Source organism: Ornithorhynchus anatinus, chromosome 5, assembly GCF_004115215.2.
Source record: "Ornithorhynchus anatinus isolate Pmale09 chromosome 5, mOrnAna1.pri.v4, whole genome shotgun sequence".
NCBI classification, from domain to species: domain Eukaryota; kingdom Metazoa; phylum Chordata; class Mammalia; order Monotremata; family Ornithorhynchidae; genus Ornithorhynchus; species Ornithorhynchus anatinus.
This window is the reverse complement of record NC_041732.1, coordinates 72,514,455-72,533,032: the sequence shown is the minus strand read 5'-3', so window position 1 is coordinate 72,533,032 and position 18,578 is coordinate 72,514,455. Positions and strand designations below refer to the sequence as shown.

Genomic DNA, 18,578 nt, shown 5'->3' with positions numbered 1-18,578 from the left:
GGATGGGGGATGTGTCTGCTTATTCTTATAGTGTACTCTTCCAAGAGCTTAGTACAGGACTCTGTATACAATAAGCGCTCAGAAAGACCAATTGAATGGTTGAAGGATTGATTCATTCATTCATTCAATAGTATTTATTGAGCACTTATTATGTGCAGAGCACTGTACTAAGCGCTTGGAACGTACAATTCGGCAACAGATAGAGACAATCCCTGCCCTGTGTTTAGGTTCACAGTCTAAACAGGGGAGACGGACAGCAAAGCAAAACAGAACAAAACAAGTAGCCTAGCACAGACATCATCAAGATTGAAATGAAGAATGAGTGGGGAGTGGGGAAGAAGGCTCAGGATGGGAGTAGGAGTGGGAGAGGGAGACTGAGACTGAGAGTGGAGAGTGGAGAGGATGGGAAGGCAGGAGGCTGAGGCTGGGAGAGGGGGATGGAGAGGGAGAGCCAGGCTGGGAGCAGGGAGGTAACACCTTAGCCTAAACCAGGGCTGCCCCCCAGCAGAAGGGGCAGGAGAAGCTGGACCCTAAAGTGGGGAGGGGTTTGGTGGAGAGCTCGGCAGGGGCCGATAAGTCTTACCCCTCACCCCGGGAACGGCAAACTTCCCGCACCTGCATGAGGAGAGGGAAGGGGAGGACCGGAGGAAAGCAATGCAATAGCGCGGAACGGAGAGGGTCCCGGCCCCTTTATGGCGACCCTAACCCAAGGGAAGGGGGAGGCAGGGGCTCCCCCAGCTCTGCCCGGGACTCGAGCCTCCCCCCGCACCCCGCGGGGAGTTGAGAGCCGCATAACAAGGGCCATTGGGTTGCTAATGGGCCCGGGGTTTAAAGGGGGGGGAGGGGGCGGGAGAGAGAAGCAGGAGAGGGGAGAGGGTTTATGGGGAGGAAGCTGTAATTAGGGGGGGACAAATTGCCCTGAGCGAGGCCCGGGCTTGGAAGGCTGGGATCGAGCGGTGGGGATCCCCTCCTGGGTCTGCAGCCCCCATCCCGGAGAAGAGGGCGAGGGGAAGGAGGAGGTGGGGGGCGGGGGGCGCTCCAGATGTTTAGCAATTCAAACCCGGCCGTGTCAGGCGCCTCGTGTTTGGGCACAAAGGCGGCGGGCCCGGGCTGCTTTTGTGGGGCTGGCACAATGGGGCTGACCCCACCCCCCGGCCCCTTTCAGGGGCGGCTTCTTAACACTCGGCTACCCCGCAGTGTCCCGTTAATCTGCGCGGGGCTTTTGTGCCGTCGACCCCCTCGCCCGGCCCGCCGGAGCCACAAAGCCTTAAACAACTTTCCGCCCAGTCCATAGAAATTCCCCCCCGGAGGCCGGGCGCGCCCGGATGGCATCAAAGCGGCCGGACACGTGCCTGCCGGCTCCTCGGCCCGCTCCCCCGGCCCGGCCCGGGCTCCCCCGGCCCCGCTCCCCCGGCTCCCCCGCCGGCCCCGGCCCCCGGGGTCCCCGGCTCCCGGCAAGGAGGGAGGGAGGACCCTCGGCCGGGGAGGAATAACCGGCCTCCGGCCTGAAAGGCGGGAGGGCGGGGCCGCGATTCTCCACGCTGCGAGGTGCCGTCCTGCCTGAGAATCGCAATGGGGAGAGAAGCCCCCGCTTAGACAGGCCCCATCAATATCCCGCCCTGAGGGAGGGGGGCAGGGGATATCGTATGTGTGTGTGTGTGTGTTGGGGAGGGGGGGGTCCTCAGGGAACCAGGGAACTGCCCCCACAGCCTTTCCAAATGGGCCCTCTGTCTGGCCCGGCCTCTGTTTGGGGTGTCCTTTGCCTTTCCCCCACGACCCCCTTTCTCCCCCGCACTCACCATGCCACGTTGGTAATCATAATAATAATAATAATACTGTTGGTATTTGTTAAACGCTTACTATGCGCCGAGCCCTGTATAATAATACCGATGGTATTTGTTAAGCGTTTACTATGTGCGGAGCACTGTACAATAATACTGATGGTATTTGTTAAGCGCTTACTATGTGCGGAGCACTGTATAATAATGCTGTTGGTATTTGTTAAGCGCTTACTGTGTGCGGAGCACTGTATAATAATACTGTTGGTATTTGTTAAGCGCTTACTGTGTGCGGAGCACAGTATAATAATGCTGTTGGTATTTGTTAAGCGCTTACTGTGTGCGGAGCACAGTATAATAATGCTGTTGGTATTCGTTAAACGCTTACCATGTGCGGGCCACTGTTTTAAGCGCTGGGGTAGATACAGGGTAATCACGTTGTCCCACGTGAGGCTCACAGACTTACTCCCCATTTTACAGATGAGGTACCGAGGCGCCGAGAAGTTAAGTGACTTGCCCAACGTCATACAGCTGATAAGTGGCGGAGTCGGGTTTAGAACGCATGATTTGTACCCTGGACCCCGCAGTGGCGTCTGAGCTGGAGGTTTTTCTCCGGGTCCAGGTTGCAGGGGATGCCCAGCATCATCCTCTCTGTTCCATCTCCGCCTGTCCCGCCATACGCCCCTGTGGTCGGAGGTTTGCATCAAGAATTAGACACCTTGAGCAGGCTGTTTCCTCCGTCTCCTGAGGTCATCTAGTCCATCCCTCTGTCTCCGACCCCAGCCCGCACAACCTCGGTCCTAGCTGGCTGGAGGGAGACGTGCCTAAGCCGGCGTCCCCTTGGCACCTCCATTAGTCAGCTGTGTCACCTGGGGCAAGTCACTTAACTTTTCTGTTCCCCAGTGGACCTCATCTGTGAAATGGGGATTATGACTGTGAGCCCCACGTGGGACAACCTGATTACCTTGTATCTACACCAGCGCTTAGAACAGTGCTTGGCACAGAGTAAGCGTTTTTAAAATCATTTTAAATACATTATTAATTATAGTTAATAATAATAATATCTCTGAAGACGGGGGGCGGGGTCAGAGCAGTCTCTCTCTGCAAACCTTCCCAAAGGAAAAGAGTCCATGCCCAGCACGTGGCTCAAGCTTGCCCCAACGGCTCCTAACTCTTCCCTGGTTCACATTCTTGGGTGGTTCCCCATCGCTCCCCGCCCTCCTGCCTCTTTGGGATGTACATTCCTGGGCCGGAGAAAGCAGATCCTTGAGCAGCTCAGTAACTGCACAGGATCTGAATGAAAGTTCATAAGGCGCCTGACCCCGCGGAAACTGACCTCCCTCCCTCCACCCCTCTTCCCAAACCTCCCCTCCCAAAGGTCGGGCCTCTAGCCCCTTACCCGGCCTGGCCACGGGGAGGAGATCCAGTTTCGGGGGGGCCTTTCGGACCGGGGATGCCGGGCTGGGGTCCGCCGAGGCCGTTAAGGAAAGAGGAGGAGGTGACGATAGAGCTGACCAGGCAGGTGGGAGCCCTGATGGGGAGAAGGCCAAGCCCGCGCCCAGCTGGAAAGCTTTGGGCTGGGCCGAACCGGCCCGGGCCCGCAGGAAAGTGGTTTGTGCTGAGACATTGGATCCATTGTCCCGGCCGTCCGGGTCGTCTTTGACTGGCAAAACGGGCTCCATTGAACCCCGTGAAAGGCCTCGTTCCCGGGGGCCTGCCAGCCACAATAAAGCAATCACGGGAGGACAAATTGCTCCGAAAGAGGGGCTCCTGCGGGCCGCGTCCCCCTCGCGGGGAACCACTGCGGGAGGAAGACAGATGGGTCATTGTGTCTCGCCCCATTCCCCACCCCCCACCCCCATCCCACGCCACACCTACCCTCCTCCCTGGAGCGGCTTTAGAGAGCAGCCCCCCCCCCCTTCCCTATTCAGCCTCGTGGCTCCCCACGGGAGGACGTGGGAACGGGGAAGCCTGGCCGTCACTAGCCTCGCACTCCACCCCGCGAGGGGACTGTTTCCCGTGAGGCTGGATCAGAAGAGGGGTGGAGGGCTGGATGCCCCCTTCCCCTTCCCCTTCCCCTCCCCCTTCCCCTTCCCTTCCCCCGGCTGTCCCCCCAACGCCCTGCGAGGTCCTCAGTGTGAGCGAGCAGGAGGAATGTTGCCCGGCGAAGCCCATTTCCAAGCGAGGAGAATCCGGGGACCCGCCCCTGGCCTCCCGGCCTCTTTGGCCGATTTTCCACCCTGGGACCGGTGACCGAGACCCGCGCGATCCCGGGAAAACTCATTAGCTCGGGACAAAGCGACCGCCCAGACTGCAGCCTGGGCCCCAGGACCACCCCCACCACCCCCGCCAAAAAAAAAGAACAACCAAAACTATACACACACAAAAAAAACCTTTCCCCGGTTGTGGTTACGCAAGGGGCCGGCTGGGATGGACCGTTTTGGGAGGCAAGGGAGATCTGGGCTAGGGAATGTGTGGAAGGGGTTTTAAAGGGAAGAAAAAATTCCCCCTGAACCCCTACTCTCTGGGGGCTGTGAAAGAGTGCGGCACTGAACGGACAGATGAGGCCGGATTTTCATGGTCTGGTGTAAACACACAGACACACAGACACACACACACACACACACAGACACACACCCCAAGGTCGCGGGCGGTGGGAGCATCCAGTGGGCATTCGTAAAGGAGCCAAGGGACATGTATATTCACCTATAGACTGCTGGTCGCCTCCCTTCGAACCCAAGGCCGCAGCCCCAGCCCCTTCCTCCCCAGAAGCACAACATCTTTCTCTCCTCAGACAGCAGGCAAAGCCATGAATATTTGGTCGGGGGCGGCCGTGACTTCCAGAGGGAGCCCCCGACCAGGACACCTGCGGATGGCCGGTCCGGGGCCTGCATGGTTTAATGAAACATATGTTATTTTATGTCTCGGTTAGGAGCGGGGAAATCGGCCCTTTCCCGGGCTTTGAATTGCCAGAGGCAGAAAATTGCTTTATTGTCCGGACATTAGGGCTACTAATGCGGCGTTGCGGGCGCGGCCGGACCGTGAAGCCGGGGGAGAAAGCGTTGAATCGCGGCTCCTCTTGGTGTCTTCATTCGGCTCGGCGGGGGCCGGGAGCTCGGTCACAGTCATTATCCTCGGCCACGGTAGCGCCCCGCGCCCAGACCCGCGCCCAGACGCCCCGCAGGACCTGCGGGGTTGGGGAAGGGGCGGGGGAAGGGGCTGGCCGGGGGAGCAACCCTCTCCCAAGGGAATCACCGTTCTGGAGACGCCCCCCTCGACTGGAGCTGGGAGGCCGGGAGGGCTGGGGGCTGGGAACACTACAGGCCCGAGCCCTCTTCGAGGGAAGAAGTCATGTTTCTGATAACGCTAATGATGGTATTTGTTAAGCGCCGAAAACTGTTCTAAGCGCTGGGAAGATACAGGGTAATCAGGTTGTCTCACGGAGGGGCTCACAGTTTTAATCCCCGTTTTAAAGATGAGGCGACTGAGGCCTAGAGAAGTTAAGCGACTTGCCCAAGGTCACCCAGCAGACAAGTGGCGGAGTCGGGATCTTGTCACTAAGCCACGCCGCTTCCTCCATCGGGCTGACCTCCGGGGACCAATCGGTGGGGTGACCGACCCTCTCTCCCTTCCCCCTCCCTCCAGCGGGGGGCTAGGCGGGGGAGGGGGGCGGGGGCCTGGCATTGACATGTAAAATAAGGGCCCCTATAAAGGCGGTGCATTCCTGTGCTCGCTGCAGCCCCCCGGACCCACAGGAGCCCCGGAGAATGGTCACCCACTCGGCCCCCCGGGGGAGCCCGTCCGTTTGCAGTTTCCGAAAAGTGGGTGTTCCCGGGTTTGGGGGGCAGAGAGACTGACCCGGACACAGGGGGGCAAAGAGGGGTGGCCTGGAGGGGGGTGGGAGGGAGGAGTTCCGCCGCCTGCGCGGTTGGCTCTAACGGGGTTCCGGGTTTTCCAGATCTCAAAGCCGCTGATGGAGAAAAAGAGACGGGCCCGGATCAACGTGTCCCTGGAGCAGCTGAAGGCGCTTCTGGAGAAACACTACGCCCACCAGGTGAGCCGTGACCCCCATGCTCTGGTCCCCACCCTCGGACCTGCTTCTGGGGCCCTGAACCCCGCACTCCGGTCCTGAGCTCCGGGGGCACCCTCTCCCCCTCCTCTGCGCCGACCTAATAGTAATAATTATGGTAGTTGTTAAGCGCTTACTGTGTGCCGAACACTATTCTAAACTCTGGGATAGATACAAGGCAATCAGGTAGTCCCAAAAGGGCTCGCAGGCTTAATCCCCATTTTACAGATGAGGTGACTGAGGCATAGAGAAGTTAAGTGACTTACCCAAGGTCATACCGCAGACAAGTGCCAGAACCGGGATTGGACCCAAGTCCTCTGACTCCCAAACCCGTGCTCTTTCCACTAAGCTACGCTGCTTCCATCAAGCAGTCGTATTTATTGAGGGCCTACGATGTACAGTGCACTGCGCTAAACTCTTGAGAGCGTACACTAGAGGTCGATGGGCCGATCCCTGCCCAGAAGGATCTTCCACTCGAATGGAGCAAGGGAAAGAAGTAGCGTGGCCTAGTGCAGTCAGAAGGACCTGGGTTCTAATCCCGCCTCCGCCATTGATGTGCTGAGTGACTTTGGGCAAGTCGCTTCATTTTTCTGTGCCTCAATTATCTCACCTGTAAAAGGGAAATAAATGCTGCGAGCCCCATGTGGGACATGGGCTGCGTCCAATCTGATTAGCTTGTATCTGTCCCTGCGCCCAGTGCAGTGCCTGGCACGTAATATAAGCACTTAAACTTTTTATTGAAAAAGGGCGCATTGCCCCCTCTAAACTGTAAGCTCGCTGTGGGAAGGGGTTGTGTCTACCAATCCGGCTCTATTGAACTCTCCCAAGCGCTTAGTACAGTGGTCTGCACACGGTTTGTGCTCAATAAACACGACTGCATTTGGCATTCGGTGTTAGTATTTCGTAGAAGGCATCCCCTTAGTAGACTGGTGGTTGTGGGCAGGACTGTGTCTATTTCGTTGTTCCATTGTAATCTCGCAAGCGCTTAGTACAGTGCTCTGCACACAGTTTGTGCTCGATAAACACGACTGCATTTGGTATTTGGTATCCCAGCTCTGTCACTTGTCAGCTGTGTGACTGTGGGCAAGTCACTTCACTTCTCTGGGCCTCAGTTCCCTCATCTGTAAAATGGGGATGAAGATTGTGAACCTCACGTGGGACAACCTGATTACCCCGTATCTACCCCAGTGCTTAGAACAGTGCTCCGCACATAGTAAGCGTTTAACAAATACCAACATTATTATTTAGGATCAGTATTTCGTAGAGGGTATCCCCCCCCAGACTGCTCGTTGTGGGCAGGACCGTGTCTGTTTCGTTATTCCACTGTACTCTCCCAAGCGCTTAGTACAGTGCTTTGCACACAGTAAGCGCTCAATGATTACGATCGAATGAATGAATGACGGGTTGACTGTCGGCAGATCCGAAAGCGTAAACTGGAGAAGGCGGATATCCTGGAGCTGAGCGTGAAGTACATGAAGAGCCTTCAGAGTTCCGTTGAAGGTAGGGACGGGGATGGGAGGTTGGGTGAGGGTCCGAGGGTGGGGGGGGGGGAGTGGGGCGCGGTCCCACCCGGAGGTTGGGTGAGGGTCCGCCGGGGCGGGGGGGGGGGGTCAGCTCACCGTCCTCCGTCCTGCAGGGATGCCCGGGTTGACCAGCGCGGAGTACCAGGCGGGCTTTCGGAGCTGCTTGCACGGCGTCAGCCAGTTCCTGGGGCGCTCCCTGGACACCGGGCCCAGTTGGCACCGCCACCTGCTGCAGGAGCTCGCCCGAGCCGGGGCAGGGGCAGGGGCGGGGGCGGGGGCGGGGGCAGGGGCAGGGGCAGGGGCAGGAGCAGGGTCCCTCCCGGGCGGCCCCTCCTGCAGCACCAGAGACAGCGGCATCCCGGGAGCGGGCCCCGAGGTGCCTCCGCCTCCTCCTCCGGTGCGGCTGCCGGTCCTGGGCAGCCCCAACCCGCGGGACCCCCGGCGCCCTGCTCCGGCTTGCATCGCCCCCCGGCCCTGCAGGACCAGCCCCCCGACGACCCCGCGGCCCGGGCATCTCCCGCCCGAGCCCGGGACCCCGCCGAGCAACGAACCCCGGGGCACGGACGGAGCCGGCGGGGGAGGCAGGGAGCAGCCCGTCTGGAGGCCCTGGTGACGCGGAGGCCAGGAGCGGGGGAGGGCCCGGAGGGGAGGCCCGGAGAGGAGGCCAGGAGGGAAGGCCCGGACAAGAGGCTCGAAGGGGATGCCAGGAGGTGGAGGCCAGGAGGGGAGGTCTGGAGAAGAGGCTCGGAGGGGAGGCCAGGAGGGGAGGCCCGGAGAAGAGGCTCGGAGGGGAGGCCAGGAGGGGGAGGCCAGGAGGGGAGGCTCGGAGAAGAGGATCGAAGAGGATGCCAGGAGGTGGGGGCCAGGGGGGAGGCCCTGGAAGGGAGGTCCGAAGGGGAGGTCCCGGAGAAGAGGCCCAAAGGGAAGGCCCCCCCGGAGGGGAGGCTCGGAAGGGAGCCCCGGGGTCTGGAGAGGAGGCCGCGGTTGGAGCTGACCGCTCTCCAGAGCCAAGGGACCGAGCCAGGGAGGCCCGGGGCCGGCGGGCCTCGCTCCTGGCCTCGCTCCTGGCCTCACTCGAAGCCCTTTTTAGGCTCCAACCCGGGTCCGGGCATCAGGTGAGGGGGTGGGGAGAGACGGAGGGCGTGAAGCTTCCCGCCCCAGCTAGGGGCCCGGGGGGGCCAGTCCTGGATCCGTAAGAGTGGCGAGGAAGGGTCCGGAGCAGGAGAGAGGGTAGACAACTCAGGGATTGGGGAGGGAAGACAGAGGGAGGAAGAAGAAGAAGAATGATGGTGTTTGTTAAGGGCTTACTATGTGCCAAGCACTGTTCTAAGTGCTGGGGTAGAGACGTGGGACTCACGGTCTTAATCCCCATTTTACAGACGAGGTCAACTGAGGCACAGGGCTAGTAAGCGGTTTGCCCAAGGTCACCGAGCAGACAAGTGGCGGAGGCGGGATTAGAACCCACGTCCTCTGACTTCCAAGCCCGTGCTCTTGCCACAAGGCCGCTCAGTGCCTCCTTCCTCCTCCGCCCTCATTCTAAATCTCAGGCCCCGAGAATCCCCTCCCTTTCTGGAGTCCCGTGTAACCGCCGTCCCCCCGTCTCGAGTGAAATAAACAGTCACAAAGTTTGTTCCCGGTTTGTCTCTCCGCGGACACCCCGCCCCCCCCCCCCCCCCCCCCGCGGGATCTCCAGGGGATGAAGTGAAATGTAACCCTGGTAGCCCCCCACCCCCACCCCCACCCCTCAACAACCTCCCTGAGCCTTCTGTCCCCTGCCCCCTCCCCCCCACACCTTTGGGACTCCCCACCCCCCTTCAAAAAGATTTAGCTCCCAAATCTCGGACACGGTTTCCCTAGGCTGGACCCAAGTTCAGCATGTTGGGGGGCTCAGGGAGAGGAGAACCCACTTCTTCTTCTCCTGCAAACCATAATAATGATAATAATAGTGTTTATTAAGCGCTTACTACGTGCCAAGCACTGTTCTAAGCCCTGGGGTAGATACAAGGTAATCAATTTGGACACAGTCCCTGTCCCACATGGGGCTCACAGTCTCAATCCCCATTTTACAGATGAGGTAACTGAAGCACAGAAAAGTTAAGCGACTTGCCCAAGGTCACACAGCAGACAAACGGCGGAGTGGGGAGGAGAACCCTCGACCTCTAACTCCCAAAACTGTGCTCTCGCTACTAGGCCATGAGGGTGGCGCCTTGGGGGTCAGAAAGAGGGAGACCCCTCGCCACCACTTCGAGCTTGTCTTCTGAACCTACTACCTTTCCACTCTGCGTCCTTGGGATTTCCCTGCCTCCCGACGCAGTCCTGATGAAGGCATCTTGTCCATCCCCCTGCTTCCGGGAAGGACCATGCCTAACCTGATCCAGATGGGCGTTTATTGGACTTAAAGGTCATTATCATTATTATTACCACCATCATAGGTATTGCTATTATTATTATTATTATTTAGTGCCTTTTCTAAGCGTTTATTCAGTACGAAATAGTATTCTTCGTTTTGGGGAAAGGTACGTGAATGTTGATTCAGGCACCGTCCCTTTCTAGTGTCTGACGGAAAGGTCTTCCCTATGTCTACCCTAAATCCCTCTTGCTGGGTTGGCAGTCCTCCTTCCCTCCTCCGACTGACCGGCGGAGAACCTAGAGAGGAGGTCGAGGGGGTGAGGATCCAGAGACCCGGGGGAAGGATGCCCGCACTGCCCCCTCCCCCCTGCCCCCGGGGGGCCGCCCCTCCCTGGGTCCGGCCCGTGGGAAGGCCGCCACTTGGCAGGAGCCCAGAGCAGACCCCCCCCCCCCCCCGCCCCAATTCAGGCGGCCCGGAGCCTGCAGATTGTCACTAGCACAAAGGGATCCGAGGCCAGACCCCCCCTTCCCCCCGGCCCTCCCGAGCCGGGAGACCCCGGGAGGCCTTGGCCGGACCCGGGCTTCCGGACCAACAGGAAGGGAGCGACAGGTGGGACCCCAAGGCCGGTGAGAGGGAGAGAGAGGGAGAAGGGGAGGGTCAGGGGTCAGGGCCGGGGTCTCGGGGATCAGCGCTCCGGCAGCCCCTTGCCCGTGTCCCGGGGCAGGAACGGGAGCCTCAGCACCCAGGACCCCTCCCCGCAGCATCCAGGACCCCTCCCCGCTGCCGGGCAGACCCTCTTCCTTTCCTGACCCGAGTCATGTTTCTTTTCCCGAGGCAGAGGGGGAGGGGGCTCCAGAGGCGGAGGGGGAAGGGGCTCTAGAAGTGCAGGGGGCTCCCTGGGAGGAGGGGGAGGGGGCTCTAGAGGTGGCGGGGGAGGGGGGCTCCAGAAAAGGAGGGGGCTCCAAGGGCGGGGGGGAGGGACCTCCAGAGGTAGAGGGGGAGGAGGCCTTCAGAGGTGGGGGGGGGGGCTCCCGGGGAGGAGGGCGAGGGAGGCTCCAGAGGAGATGGGGAGGGAGCTCCAAAAGTGGAGGGGGCTCCACGGCCGGAGCGGAAAAGAAAGGACTGGAAGGGAGGAGTTTATTGAAGCCGGGCAGTGGTTTGTCTGGACGCCGGCCAGGTGACCCTAGCGGCTCTGTTTTCGGAGATTGACCATTAACTTGCAGAACCCCAACTCCCACGTCGCCCGAGAGGGAAAAACAATTAATCAATGTTATTTATTGAGCGCTTACTAGGTACAGAGCACTGTACTAAGCGCTTGGGAGAATGCAATACAATAAAATTAGCAGACACGCTCCCTACCCAAAACAACCTTCCAGTCTAGAAGAGCTAGCCCTGCCCCTAAACCGGAGAGCCAAATGCGACCCCTCCTTCCCCTTAGTGGGGACAAATAAATGTAGGCCTCACGGGGTCAGGCCGGGACCAGCCTAAGGAACTCTCTGCCTTCCTGAGCTTGACCCCCACCACAGCAACACCGTGGGAGAAGCAGCACGGCTTAGTGAACAGAGCACAGACCTGGAGTCAGAAGGACTTGGGTTCTAAATCCACCTCGGCCTCTTGTCCGTTGTGTGACCTTGGGCAAGTCATTTAACATCTCTGTGCCTCAGTTCCCTCATCTGTGAAATGGGACCGTCAGCCCCATGCGTGAAACAGGGGCTTTGTCCAACCCGATTAGCTTGTGACCATCCCAGCAAGTAGTATAGTCACTGACACATAGTAAGCGCTTAACAAATACCATTATTATTGTTGTTGTTTCTCAGAGGATCGTAATAATAATAATGTTGGTATTTGTTAAGTGCTTACTATGTACCAGGCACTGTACTAAGAGCTGGGGTGAATACAAGCAAATCAGCTTGGACACAGTCCCTATCGCACAGGGAGTTCACAGTCTCAAACCCCATTTTACAGATGAGGTAACTGAGGCACAGAGAAGGGAAGTGACTTGCCCAAGATCACACAGCAGACAAGTGGTGGAGCCGGGATTAGAACCCATTACCTTCTGACTCCCAGGCTCGTGCTCTATCCACTCGACCATGCTGCTTTTCCTAATAATGGTACTTATTAAAAACTTACTCTGTGCCAAGCCCTGTTCTAAGCTCTAAGGTAGATACAAAGTATTCATTCATTCAATAGTATTTAATGAGCGCTTACTATGTGCAGAGCACTGTACTAAGCGCTTGGGATGAACAAGTCGGCAACAGATAGAGACAGTCCCTGCCGTTTGACGGGCTTACAGTCTAATCGGGGGAGACGGACAGACAAGAACAATGGCACTAAACAGCGTCAAGGGGAAGAACATCTCGTAAAAACAATGGCAACTAAAGTAAAGTAGTCAGTGTGGACACCATCCCTGTCCACGTAGGGCTCACACTCTTAATCCCCTCTCCCCCAGCGCTTAGAACAGTGCTCTGCACCTAGTAAGCGCTTAACAAATACCAACGTTATTATTAATCTCCATTTTACGATGAGGTTACAGGCCCAGAGAAGTGAAGTGACTTGCCCAAGATCACACAGCGGACAGGTGGCAGAGTCGGGATTAGAACCCGCGACCTTCTGACTCCCTGCTCTTATCCACCTTGGCTTCTCGTAGCCTTCCGGGCTGTCCTTCATCCTCACGCCCTCAGGTCGGGTGCCAGGGGGTGGGGGTCGCTTCAGGGTCGGCAGCCCAGCTCGGGGAGGGATGGGGCGGCGAGGGATGAAGAGATATTTCAGAGTCCATGTCACTAGATGGCGGCGTCGCCCCAGCAACGATGGTTGGGAAGGTCGAAAACACCAGCGGGCAAAGGAGGGCGGAGATCCCAAAGTCCTCTGAAGACACAGATTCCAAGTGCTCCCAATCGTGGCTGTGAAGAAAACCAGTCCCGACCTCACTTCCGTGAACTATTGGGAGGTGGAGACGATATGGGGGTAGAGGGGTGGGCACATTAAGGTAGGGGGCAGGGAGTCTTTGAAAAGCCAAGGAGGTGGAAAGGCCTGATTTTTTTTTTCAGTCCTATTTAAAGTTGGTATTTGTTAAGCGCTTACTGTGTGCAGAGCACTGTTCTAAGCGCTGGGGTAGATACAGGGTAATCAGGTTGTCCCGCGTGGGGCTCACAGTCTTCATCTCCATTTTCCAGATGAGGGAACTGAGGCACAGAGAAGTGAAGCGACTTGCCCACAGTCACACAGCTGACAAGTGGCAGAGCCGGGATTCGAATCAAGTTTCTTTTCCCGAGGCAGAGGGGGAGGGAGCTCCAGAGGCGGAGGGGGAAGGGGCTCTAGAAGTGCAGGGGGCGCCCTGGGAGGAGGGGGAGGGGGCTGTAGAGGCTTCTCATTTGGAATCTCATCCTCGGAGGAGTAAGGCTGGGCCAGTCAAACAACCGTCTGGGGAAACAATAGCAAAGCTTTGTCTTCCCCGCAGTTGGCATCCAGGGCCAGGGGGCACTGTCCCCTTTTGCCCCCACGGAGCTGGCACCTATAATAATAATAATAATAATAATAATGTTGGTATTTGTTAAGCGCTTACTATGTGCAGAGCACTGTTCTAAGCGCTGGGGTAGATACAGGGGGATCAGGTTGTCCCACGTGGGCCTCACAGTCTTAATCCCCATTTTACAGATGAGGTAACTGAGGCTCAGAGAAGTTAAGTGACTTGCCCACAGTCACACAGCTGACAAGTGGCAGAGCTGGGATTCGAACTCATGACCCCTGACTCCCAAGCCCGTGCTCTTTCCACTGAGCCACGAGAGGCACAAAGGCACCGGCCTCCATTACTCTCACAGAGCTGATTTTTCCTCATCTTCCCCTCCTTTCTTCGTCACCCTGACTTGCTCCCTTTGCTCTTTCCCCCTCTCAGCCCCACAGCACTTATGTATGTATCTGTAATTTTACTTATTTGTATTGATGTCTGTCTCCCACAGCCCCTTCACCGTCCCCCCGCCTCCCCCCGCCCCCAGACTGTAAATTGACTGTGGGCAGGGAATGTCACTGTCATTGTTGCATTGTACTTTCCCAAGCACTTAGCACTTTGTATAGTGTTCTGCACACAGTAAATGTTCAATTGAATTAATGAGTGAATGAATGTCATCTATGACGTTAGGCACATAGGCACTAGCCCTCTTCTCTCCCACAGAGCTGACATCTATGGCAGGTGGCATAAGGGCCAAAATGAATTTGCAGGATTAAATCAAACCCACAGGCCACATGCTTGCCACAAGAAAGCCCCGGGCCCGTCCTCCTCACACTTGTTGGGCACCTTGAAAGCTGAGCCCTCAATCAATCAAACAACAGTGTGCTCCTAGCCCTGACTGGAGGACTGGCGACAGGGAAGAAACAGTTCAGGTCTGCAGTGAACAGACCCAGCCCTCAGAGATAAGTGCAAACAATATGGAAGTTTTATTCAGTCTTTTTAAGAAGAGAAATTCTCAAATTGTCAAAAAAGAGCAGAACTACAAACAAATCCAAAATACCGTGAGTATAATGCTTTTCACATTGTATTAGAGACAAACCCACTGGGGCTAATAGGAAGAGAGATTTTGCAAAGCATCAAACATCACCGATAGAACAAAGATTCTTTACAAATGTGAAACCCACAGAGAATAGTTCAGACGTTTGTGTGCAACACAAACACGGGAGTCAATCCAAATGAATGGAACACTAAAAATGGTTGTGCAATTAAAAAAAAAGACTTTAAGACTTGTAACCCCAAGGAATTTAACAGCCTCTGTCCGGCCTGGTTTTCTTGATCTGAATTTTTTTTTAAGCTTTTCTAAAATTCAGTAAAAACCAGGATACAATAGTAGTAATATGGAGTCTCTGTACACATTCATCTCAAAGTATTGCCTTTTGACACTATAAATACGTATTGAAAAATATACAGTACTACAAATGTTTAACAATTGCTTAAAGCCATATTTTCCCCTGTTGTGAGGTGTGACGGGCACTCACCCCAGAGGTGGGACTAAGTGACCGGGTAGATTGATTTAGTCCTTAAAGGCACAGCATCTATTTCTGGAGAAGTTGTCTCAGCTCTAGAAACCAGGCGTGGACTCAGGACACTATTTATACATTTTTTCATTGTGACTGAGAAGAAAGTGGCCTGACAAATGTAGTCTGTTTTTGGGTCAGGCACCTGGGCATAAAAAGCATTTTCCCCCTGCATAGAGCCTCTTTGTGTGGTTCTGTAGGATTCTGTAGATCGGTGGTTGTCACAGTCCAGTGCTGGGCAATGGCTTGGTGTTCCAGCCCTGGATTGGGATGTGGTCAAGATGGACATTTCCTCTTACGAAAAACTGTGAAGATTGTTGGACAAGATGCATCTGCGGCTGGGCAAATTCTCCCGGCCTGGGTGGGGAACGGGGAAGGATCCAGTCGTGTTTGGGTTGGACACCTTGTCAAGGACGGTTGGAACTGCAACTTGGCCGCTCTGTGGTTTGCTCCGAGTTGGGGCTCAGATAGCAGTCCGGGGCCCAGGGACCCCTGGGGTGGGCTCAGCTCTCACAGGTGGGATGCTGCAGCAGGAAGGAAGGAAGCGGGGAGCTGGGGGCCAACTCTCCATGGCTGAAAAGATGTCACGTATCACAAGCCCTCTGGTTCTCTACTCAGCCCTTCTCTCCTGTCTCTGGATGTGGGCCTGGTAGCTGAGGAGGGCCACTTGGAGACCTTAATGAGGAGCAAAGACACCTTTCCCTCCTCCTCACCATCTAGAATGATTTCTGTGCGGGGCTGCATTGGGGTATGTGGGGTGTGGTGTCTAAGATCCCTGTTTGTGGGCAATGCCAGCCTTCGTTAAACTGGAAGAATAGGGGTAATGAGCTTTGGCCTCCCTACCCCAACTCCACAAGCAGGAGCCACCAACTGAGCCTGACAAATGTCAGAGTTGTGGATAGTGGGGCTCGTGAGCTTGGTGGTTCCAGGAGGTTCTGGGATTTGTAGCTGATCATGGCTCTGAGCATGTGCAGTACCACTAGCTTAGATTTGGAGACTTTAGGGAGGCTCAGGGGCAAAGCCTGGGAAGTGTTGCTTTCTTTTACTACAGGTTGTCATCTGCTTTGGCCTCTTCTATGGCCAGTATCATTCCCGGAGATATTTGAGTGGTTGCCCCATCGTTCCTGAAGATAGTTGTGTAGATGCCCCATTGTTCCCAGAGACAGTTGTGTGGGTGCCCCATTGTTCCCAGAGATAGTTGTGTGGATGCCCCATTGTTCCCCGAGATATTTATGTGCATGCCTCATCGTTCCCAGAAATATTTGTGTGGGTGCCCTTTCTATTCTCTTCCTCCCAGTTTTAGGATTAAGGGCAGCTAGATCCAGGAACACCTCTAACCCTTCTTCTTCTCTTCACTGCCGACTCCTTCACTGCTTGCCACAATCCTCTGGAGACACAGACACCCCATCTACGCCTCACCAGCAGCCAGCTCTCCTGATTCAGTGCCCACAGTTGATCTAGTCTAATGAGCATTGATCAGCGTCTAGCTGGGAAGAGCAGGGAACCCAAAAATTGTGCAGAGGGGGCAGTCTGGGGACCTAGGAAAAGACCCCTAGAGACCAGGGGTAGTCAAAGAGGAAGGAGAGAAAGAGGCAGGGTATCAAGGTGAGAGAGGGCTTGGATTCCCTCGGGGAAGAGGCCCTACAGTCTGGCCATAAGCATCCTGACCAAAGATGTGGTGTTGGTATAGCCCATGCTGAAGTCTGGAGGCAGAGATGCCAAGGATCGTGGTGTTAGTTCCAGCTGTGAGTATATAGAGAAGGTTCTGAAGTCAAAAATTCCAAGAACTGATGTGCTGGCTCCAGAATTGAGTATATGGGGAGAGATATGGGTTGGTACAGGAGGCTGGAATGACTCTGGGTCAATGCACAGGTTAAGGCTGGGCAGGGCCTGAAGCTGCCCCTCAGGGAAACCCGCCACCCTCTCTGTGGACCTCCGAGACTCCACCAGCTAGGGAGAAGTGCCATTCATGCAATCTGCTGGTGAGGGGAAAGACAATGGGACACTGGCCCTAATCCTCATTTAAAAGGCCTTTCACCCCTCTGGCCAGCAAACTCCGCCCACTAGAATGAAATGAATCCCCACGACAACCCTGAGAGTTAACTGGTTTCACCCGCATTTGAGAGGTGGGGTAACTGAGTCAAGATGGGGAAGGGACAGGTCCAGGACCCCAGAGGGGTCCTCCTGGGCTTGTTCTGAGACCCACTACCCCACCATCTCCGGGGTCTCTTTTGGTCTCTAGGTTTCTGTGCTTTGAGGTGGGTGAAGGAGGAGCGTTCTTCCTCTGGAGGGAGGGTCACAGTGGAAAAAGGGAATAGGGGGTTTGAAGGGGTGATTTCTCCCAATTTGAGGTCATTCAGAGCATCCATTTCTGAAAGCTACGGGCACTCAGCAGGTGGGGAAGCTGGTTCCTGCTCTAAAGGCATCTCAATCCCAGCCAGGAACCTACAATCTTCAGAACCTCATTCACAACTGTTTCTTCAAATCATCACCTGAATTTCAACCCTTCTCTGGCAATGACATGCTCCCCTCACCCTAATACAGCACAACTCACCACACTGCCTCTCCCTCGAGGGCTCTCCCTCCCATCTTTTTTCAAGAAAGGCAGACAAAAGGGACAGTGACAGTCCAAGAAGACCAGGCTTAAACAGCAGGGAGGGAGATCGCGATTGGAAAATAGGACAAACGTCTCAATCTGGCCTAGGCATCAATCTGTTCCCCGGGCATTTAAAGGGGGAGAATCAATTCACCCCACTGCGGGTGTCCTTCTCAGTCTTCCCCTCCTCTCCAACTATTCCATCTGGCTGGTAAAATATTTCCCCGGGATTTCTGTCTAGCCCCTGCCTCACACTGGAGTTACCTGTCCTCCTCATCCAGCCGGAGGCCCAGAGTCTCCGAGGCTGGCCCCCTCCCAGGACCGGACCCAGCCATCCAACGTCTCGGTGAACACTATCTGGCACCCCATGCTGGGAGTGTGTGCTGCAAGGCACCCCGAGTCCCCAGCCCCCTGATACCCAGGGGAGCAGCAGGAGCTAAAGGAGTTGGTGGCAGGGAGGGAAGGGCACGGGCAGAATCAGCAGGGCTGGGGGAGGGGAAGGGGCAGCTCCTACTGGGAAGGTTTTCACTTTTGCGGACCCTGGAGCCCACCTAGAGTGGGAAGTGGAGGGTCTGCTCCCGTGGCGTCTGCCTCGTTTTCCATACCCAAGGGCACCCATGACCTTGACGGGAGTGCAGGGGAATGGGTGCAGGCGGGTGTGTGTATAGGAGGCTGCCCGGCCCTGCCCTGTCTCTGTCCCCTGTCCCCTGGGCCCCTTCCCCCTGCTGCCCCGCGTGCAGCTCCAACCAAACCTCTCTGCCCTGCGACTGTGGCTGGGATGAGCCAGGGGCATCTCCACAGGCTGGGAAGGGCAGGGCAGGGCCCAGCCTGTGACCCGGGGTCCCAGCGTGACTGCACGAACACTGGTATTCAAGTCTCTTTGGTGCTTTGACCGGTGCCACTTCCTCTCCATCCCCGAAAAGGGACCAAACTGGGGAAGGTAGAGGCGAGAGAAAATGGGCCGGCAAACCCTTCCCGCGCCCTCCCCGCTCTCCCGGGAGGAGGTGTGGGGCGGGGGCAGGGGGAAAGGGGGGTTTGGGCAGGGGGAAGAGTGGCGCAAGGAGATGAAGGATGGTGGTAGGGGGAGACGCAGGGTGGGGATGGGGGAGATGCGGGTGGGTAGGGGGAGAATCAGGGTAGGGGTAAGGGGAGAATCAGGGCAGGGGTAAGGGGAGAGGCAGGGAGGGGATGGGGGAGATGTGGGTGGGTGGGGGGAGAGTCACGGTAGGGGTAGAGGGAG

The 18,578-nt window shown here is 56.7% G+C and overlaps 1 protein-coding gene across 1 annotated transcript; it reads left to right on the top strand.

The window, feature by feature from the left end:
• The first annotated feature begins 5,751 nt into the window (after window positions 1-5,751).
• Window positions 5,752-7,983, top strand: HES3 (hes family bHLH transcription factor 3). The gene is made up of 4 exons (XM_029065969.1): window positions 5,752-5,832; window positions 7,266-7,347; window positions 7,484-7,607; window positions 7,710-7,983. The coding sequence occupies exons 1-4, from the start codon at window positions 5,752-5,754 to the stop codon at window positions 7,981-7,983; spliced, it is 561 nt and encodes a 186-aa protein (XP_028921802.1).
• Window positions 7,984-18,578: the final 10,595 nt, after the last annotated feature.

Coding starts and splice junctions, on each gene's coding strand:
- HES3 (XM_029065969.1), top strand. CDS start 5,752: ATGGAGAAAAAGAGACGGGCCCGGATCAACGTGTCCCTGGAGCAGCTG. Junction 7,348..7,483: donor CCTTCAGAGTTCCGTTGAAG/GTAGGGACGGGG, acceptor TCCGTCCTGCAG/GGATGCCCGGGTTGACCAGC. Junction 7,608..7,709: donor CACCGCCACCTGCTGCAGGA/GCTCGCCCGAGC, acceptor CCCCTCCTGCAG/CACCAGAGACAGCGGCATCC.